Source organism: Lithobates pipiens, unplaced genomic scaffold (assembly GCF_037356315.1).
Source record: "Lithobates pipiens isolate NorthernLeopardFrog02 unplaced genomic scaffold, aLitPip1_a1.2 Scaffold_30, whole genome shotgun sequence".
Classification (NCBI taxonomy): domain Eukaryota; kingdom Metazoa; phylum Chordata; class Amphibia; order Anura; family Ranidae; genus Lithobates; species Lithobates pipiens.
The window spans coordinates 56,119,336-56,126,681 of record NW_027507791.1 but is presented as its reverse complement, the minus strand read 5'-3'; the positions used below and the strand labels follow the sequence as shown (position 1 = coordinate 56,126,681).

General features: G+C 52.7%; 1 protein-coding gene across 5 annotated transcripts in view; it reads right to left on the bottom strand.

Annotated features, from left to right (window-relative positions):
* The window catches only part of LOC143942856 (uncharacterized), a 60,243-nt gene that overhangs the window by 36,938 nt on the left and 15,959 nt on the right, over positions 1 to 7,346 (bottom strand). For all 5 annotated transcript variants that reach the window (XM_077464259.1, XM_077464260.1, XM_077464258.1 and 2 more), the window contains exon 5: positions 3,167 to 4,019. In XM_077464259.1, the coding sequence (XP_077320385.1) occupies positions 3,167 to 4,019 (853 nt within the window). The remainder of the gene's footprint in view (positions 1 to 3,166; positions 4,020 to 7,346) is intronic.

Sequence of the window (7,346 nt, the reverse complement as noted above, 5' to 3'; positions counted from 1 at the left end):
AAGCCGCCATAGAGGCCCCACCAAAAGCCCCAAGCAAAAGCAAGGAGGAAACAGGACTGCAAGATAACCCAGGAGTTTTGATTGGCATTCAGAGAGCTTTAACAAAGCCCGTCCGAAGCCTTGTTTTGAAGCAAGTGTAACCTAGCCCAAAGAGTAACTCCACTTTTGCTGAGAAAGTTTCCCCTCTGGGTGATCTATACACATTGCAGTGATTTTAACAATCTTTGTTGCAGATCCCTATCTTTCGTTCTGAAGAAATAGCTGTTTATCTGTGATCATGTGCAAAGCGAATGATCTTATAATTGTCAATCAGCTGCTGCACTTGCAGGGCTCAAATAAGGAAAATGACAGGGTCTGCAACCCTAGACATGATTTTTCTTTGGGCGTATCGAATCAAAAATGAAATTTTTGTTGCAGGGGATGCTCAGAATCTGACTTGTATCTTAGTGCAGACTTCTGGGAAAATCAGTGAGCCAATCAGACATGCAGGAAATGACATGACATATCTGGGGGCGTTCCATAAAATATCTGTGTAGAGAACACCTCTAGGTTGCCATATTGCATTGAATTTTACAGAAAATTACAGGAGCTGCAGATTGAAAAGGAAAGGTCATTTTTAAGAACAATCAATTACAATTTGTAGCGTTATGTCCAACTAAGGTAAACACCTAGTATTTAGCACCTCATCCCGAAGGAAGGAGGGAGGGAGGGAAGGAGGAGGATCACGGTGCTTGCAAATAATAGAAACACACACACACATATATATATGAATGAAATACTTGTATAGCGCACAATGTGAACTGAATCGCCTCTAGGCGCTGTGGCGAGCTTTGATCGTCTGCTAAAAGAGGAAGGTCTTGAGTCTTTTCCTAAAAGCCAGGTGATTTTCTTCCAGGCGGATGAGATATATATATATATATATATATATATATATATATATATATACACCAGATTAAAAACCAAACAAAGCAGCTTGTTGAGTAGTGTTCAACATTTCATTGTTATGGTGGTCAAGTGGCAAAAGTTCATTTTGAACAGGGATCTCGTATTCATATATTATCCTGGCATGTTTCTCCTTATGGCTTCATCAGGCCCAAAAATCAATCAATGACTACGTGAGACTGTACAAAAATTGAAAATATAACATAAGCAAAATACATCATTGGAATTTTGAGGCGGTAAGCTCCCTTTCTTGGGTGGACATTGGCAAATTATGTAAATTTGTTTGTTACACGCATTGATGTATGTCTAGATTTTGCTTATGTTATATTTTCTATTTCTCAAACTTTTTACTGTGTAACAAATTTACACCATTTTACCAATGTCCACCCAAAAAAGGGAGCTTAACGCCTCAAAATTCCCATGATATATTTTGCTTATATTTTTGAACAGTCTCATGTAGTCATTGGTTGATTTGTATATCCCCTGATGAAGCCATAAAGGTGAAACATGTCAGGATAATAATATACGAATACGAGATCCCTGTTCAACCTGAACTTTACCCATGTGACCACCATACACTACTCAAAAAACTGCTTTGTTTTTTTAATCTTGTCTTTAATAAAATTTACACACACACACACATACATACATACATACACATATATATATACCGTATATACTCGAGTATAGGCCGACCCGAATATAAGCCGAGGCCCCCAATTTACCCCCAAAAAAACTGGCAAACTTATTGACTCGTGTATAAGCCGAGGGTAAGACATGCCTGTCCATCCCTGTGTGTGTGTCCGTCCATCCCTGTGTGTCCGTCCATCCCTGTGTGTCCGTCCATCCATCCCTGTGTGTGTGTGTCTCCATCCATCCATCCATCCCTGTGTGTGTGTGTGTGTGTGTGTGTGTGTGTGTGTGTGTGTGTGTGTGTGTGTGTGTGTGTGTGTGTGTGTGTCCAGCCTACCTGTGTCCTGAGCCTTTGTCCCGAGCCTCCGTCCCGTGCCGAGCCTCCTTGCCTCCGTGCCTCGCCGCCGTGCCTCGCCGCCATGCCTTGCCTCCGGTCCCGTCCCGTCCCGTCCCGTGCCGTGCCGTCCTGTGCCTTGCCTCCGTCCCGTGCCCTCTTCGTTCGTCGGCGGCCATTGTAAAATTCAAAAGCTGCGCCGCCGCCTTCGCCTGTGATAGGCGGAACACTGAATTTCCCAGCAGCCTGTGTTCCGCCTATCACAGACGTCGTATCATCCTCGTCCGTAGTACGAGGATGATACGAAGTCCGTGATAGGCGGAACACAGGCTGCTGGGAAATTCAGTGTTCCGCCTATCACAGGCGAAGGGGGAGCCGGAGGCGCGGCTTTTGAATCAGAATGGCCGCTGTCTGTCTGCTCGACACGCTGATCGAGCGGGCAGACAGCGATGACTCGAGTATAAGCCGAGGGGGGCACTTTCAGCCTCAAAAAAGAGGCTGAAAATCTCGGCTTATACTCGAGTATATACGGTATATATATATATATATATATATATATATATATATATATATATATATATATATATATTTTTTTTTATCCAGCTCCTCACTTCTACTTGTTCCATATAGTAGAAGTAGGCTGCCATTGATGAACTCGGCTTCTGAAAATTTAATGGGACCCCCTCTATTCTGCTGGATGGTGTGGTGCCAATACTGACGACTGTAGGAGGTAAATTCTGCATTTGCCGCATGCCCATATTTCTTTGATAGAAAGCATCCACAGCTTGAATACGAAAGCCTCTCCTTTTTATAATTAAATAATGCAAAAGCAAAAAAATTTGTGGATGCTGAAACACCCAAAAACAACCCACGTCCTCCTGACAGAGGGGTTATACAGTATTTATCTGAGAGCAGTAATTCCGCCCCCCCCCCCCCAGGAAAAGAAGCACAACATTCAAGGATTTAATTTACAAATGTTTCACACCAGATTAACAGAATTTTTACCCAGGATTCATATATTTTTTTTAAAATGAATCCATTTAGAAAAAAAACACGCAAATCTTGTGTGAAAGTTGTGTGAATCTGTTACAGACCCCTTAGTGTTACTACCAACCTCCACTGATGCAAGAAGACTTGGTAAACATAAGAGCTGTCCAATTTCTTTGGAAAATTGGTAAATGTGGCAAACACCCAGCAGCTGAAAGATCAGATTGTGAAACAGTAATGAAGAAAAGGCAGCGCAAATCCCCCCCTTACCAACGTATCCAATGTGTGAGTAAAACTTTTGCCAATCGCGATATATCTTGACAGGCTTTTCACTTTCGGGTGCTTTGACTGTTGCTCCTTTGTCAGGTGTTTCCATGTCAACTGCTTCCTTATTGGAGGACTCCTTTTCGGGTCCTTCTGTGGCAGGCCCTTCTATATCACATGTTTCCATGTCAACCACTTCCTTGTCTGGGGCTTCGATACCGGAGGTTTCCATCTTGGGGGCTCCCATATCAGAGGTTTCCATGTCAGGGGTCTCAGATGACTCATTAGGTGCTACCATGTCAGAGGTTTCTATGTTGGGTGCCTCCTTGTCGGATGACTCCATCTCGGGTACCTCCATGTTGGGTGCCTCCCTGTTGGTTGACTCCATCTCAGGTGCCTCCTTGGTTGTCTCCATCTCAGGTGCCTCCTTGTCAGACATCATCTCAGGTGCCTCCTTGTCAAACTCCATGTTAGGTGCCTCCTTGTCAGACAACGCAACCTCAGGCGCCTCCTTGTCAGACAACACCATCTCAGGTGCCTCCTTGTCAGACAACGCAACCTCAGGCGCCTCCTTGTCAGACAACTCCACGTTAGGTGCCTCCTTGTCGGATGACTCCACCTCAGGTGCTACCTCGTCAGATGCTTTTTCGTTGGGTGCTCCCTGATCAAGCGCTTCTCCATCTGGTGCTCCCTTTTGGGGTGATCCCTCACTGGGTGGTTCTTTATTCGCATCTCTTAGTGCCTTTTTTTTTGCCCTTAGTGCTTTTTCGTACTCGGCTTTAGCTCTGTAGGTTTTTTCTATAGCCTCCTGCAGCGTAGATGAATGTCTTCCCTCCCACAAACACTGCTTCTTAAATTCCTATAAGACCAATACACAAGTTATCATAATATAATACAAACATTGAATATGCAGATTTAATGGCACTCCAGATATTGTTCCCCCCCCCCCCCCATTTAGAGCAGAGGGAGGATTAGAACTTCAGTCAGATATGCATTATTGACTAAAGAGATGGAGCTCTGGATCCATGGTCTCGTTTTATACAGACACGGCGCCTATAAATAATAGAAGTAACCTGGGACTCAATTTAGAGTGTGTGAATACTAACAATGGTCTTGCCTTATTTTTCCTTTTGATCTGTTAAAAAAATAATATAATAATAATAATATATATCTGAAAGTGTTTTATCATGTGACTTCTGGAGTATTAGGACTGCCATAATATGTTGTGATGAGGACGGGGAAGGTGTTTTGTAATTTAAAACAGACTTATTGTCCTAAAAATGTTATATGAGATATGTGATGGAATGAGATATGCAAATGTCTTCTGTTCCGAGAAGGCTCTGTGTTATGCAATGGTTGAGTGGAGGGATTTTAGTTCCTTTTGTCTCATCTCACCATAACCTCCTGGGTCAGTCTTTCTCAATCATCCTGGAGAGGTTGCTAGGGAGTGCTTGCATAGTTCCAGCAATGGTAGTCAGAGAACACTTCCGCTAAAAGGACCAATGTGCCACTGCCTGCCCCCCCCCACTTTCCTAAAGGGCCAGCATACCAGAGCGTACCCCAACCCTGCTGAGGGCCAGCGTACCAGAGTGCGCCCCTCCCCTGCTAAGGGCCAGCACGCCCAAAACCCGCTGAGGGCCAGCGTACAAGAGCATGCCCCCACACCTGCTGAGGGCAAGCACACCCGACCCCTTCTGAGGGCCAGCATACAAGAGAGTGCTCCTCCCTGCTGAGGGCCAGCGTGCCCGACCCCTGCCGAGGGCCAGCGTACAAGAGCGCGCCCGACCCCTGCTGAGGGCCAGCACACCCGACCCCTTCTGAGGGCCAGCATACAAGAGAGTGCTCCTCCCTGCTGAGGGCCAGCGTGCCCGACCCCTGCCGAAGGCCAGCGTACAAGAGCGCGCCCGACCCCTGCTGAGGGCCAGCGTACAAGAGCGCTCCCTTCCCCTGCTGAGGGCCAGCACGCCCAACACCTGCTGATGGCCAGCGTACCAGAGCGCGCCACTCCCGGCTGGAGGGCCAGCATAGCAGAGCGCGCCCCTTCCCTGCTGTGGGCCAGCACAGCCGACACCTGCTGAGGGCCAGCGTACCAGAGCGTGCACCCTCACCTGCTGAGGGCCAGCTTACAAGAGAGCGTCCCTCCCTTGCTGAGGGCCAGCACGCCTGACACCTGCTGAGGGCCAGTGTACCAGAGTGCACCCCGCCTGGCTGGAGGGCCAGCATACCAGAGTGCGTCCCTCTCCTGCTGAGGGCCAGCACGCCCGACCCCTGCTGAGGGCCAGCACGCCCGACCCCTGCTGAGGGCCAGCACGCCCGACCCCTGCTGAGGGCCAGCACGCCCGACCCCTGCTGAGGGCCAGCACGCCCGACCCCTGCTGAGGGCCAGCGTACCACAGCGCACCCCTCCCCTGCTGAGGGCCAGCATACCACAGCGCACCTCTACCCTGCTGAGGGCCAGTGTACCACAGCGCACCTCTACCCTGCTGAGGGCCAGCGTACCACAGCGCACCTCTACCCTGCTGAGGGCCAGCGTACCACAGCGTACCACAGCGCACCTCTATCCTGCTGAGGGCCAGCATGCCCGACACCTGCGGATGGCCAGCGTACCAGAGCACACCCCTCCTGGCTGGAGGGCCAGCGTACCAGAGTGCGCCCCTCCCCTGCTAAAGGGGAAGCACGCCCGACAACTGATGGCGAGCGTACAAGAGCGCGCCCCTTCCGGCCGGAGGGGAGGCGTACAAGAGCACGCCCCTCCCCTGCTGAGGGCCAGCGTACCAGAGCGTGCCCCCACACCTGCTGAGGTCATACCAGAGTGCGTCCCTCTCCTGCTGAGGGCCAGCACGCCCGACCCCTGCTGAGGGCCAGCACGCCCGACCCCTGCTGAGGGCCAGCACGCCCGACCCCTGCTGAGGGCCAGCACGCCCGACCCCTGCTGAGGGCCAGCACGCCCGACCCCTGCTGAGGGCCAGCGTACCACAGCGCACCCCTCCCCTGCTGAGGGCCAGCATACCACAGCGCACCTCTACCCTGCTGAGGGCCAGTGTACCACAGCGCACCTCTACCCTGCTGAGGGCCAGCGTACCACAGCGCACCTCTACCCTGCTGAGGGCCAGCGTACCACAGCGCACCTCTATCCTGCTGAGGGCCAGCATGCCCGACACCTGCGGATGGCCAGCGTACCAGAGCACACCCCTCCTGGCTGGAGGGCCAGCGTACCAGAGTGCGCCCCTCCCCTGCTAAAGGGGAAGCACGCCCGACAACTGATGGCGAGCGTACAAGAGCGCGCCCCTTCCGGCCGGAGGGGAGGCGTACAAGAGCACGCCCCTCCCCTGCTGAGGGCCAGCGTACCAGAGCGTGCCCCCACACCTGCTGAGGTCCAGCATACAAGAGCACGCCCCTCCCTGCTGAGAGCAAGCACGCCCGACCCCTGTTGAGGGTCAGCGTACAAGAGTGCGCCCCTCCCCTGCTGAGGGCCAGCACGCCCGACACCTGCTGATGGCCAGCGTACAAGAGCGTGCCCCTTCCAGCCGGCGGGCCAGTGTACAAGAGCACGCCCCTCCCTATCGAGGGCCAGCACGCCCCACCCTGGTCGAGTACTAGAGCACGCCCGACACCTGCTGATGGCCAGCGTACCAGAGCACACCCCTCCTGGCTGGAGGGCCAGCGTACCAGAGTGCGCCCCTCGCCTGCTGAGGGCAAGCACGCCCGACACCTGCTGATGGCCAGCGTACAAGAGCGCGCCCCTCCCTGCCAGAGGGCCAGCATACAAGAGCGCGCCCCTCCCTGCCAGAGGGCCAGCACACCCGACACCTGCTGAGGGCCAGCGTACCAGAGCATGCCCCCACACCTGCTAAGGGCCAACGTACCAGAGCGTGCCCCTCCCTGCTTAGGGCAAGCACGCCCGACACCTGCTGATGGCCAGCGTACCAGAGCGCGCCCCTCCTGGCTGGAGGGCCAGAGTGCGCCCCTCCTGGCTGGAGGGCCAGCATGCTCGACGCCTGCTGATGGCCAGCGTACAAGAGCGCGCCCCTCCCGGCCAGCGGGCCTGCGTACAAGAGCGCGCCCCTCCCTACCGAGGGCCAGCACGCCCCACCCTGGTCGAGTACCAGCGCACGCCTCACACTGCTGAGAGCCATCGTGCCCCACCCTGGCCGAGGGCCAGCATACCAGAGCACACCCCTCCTCT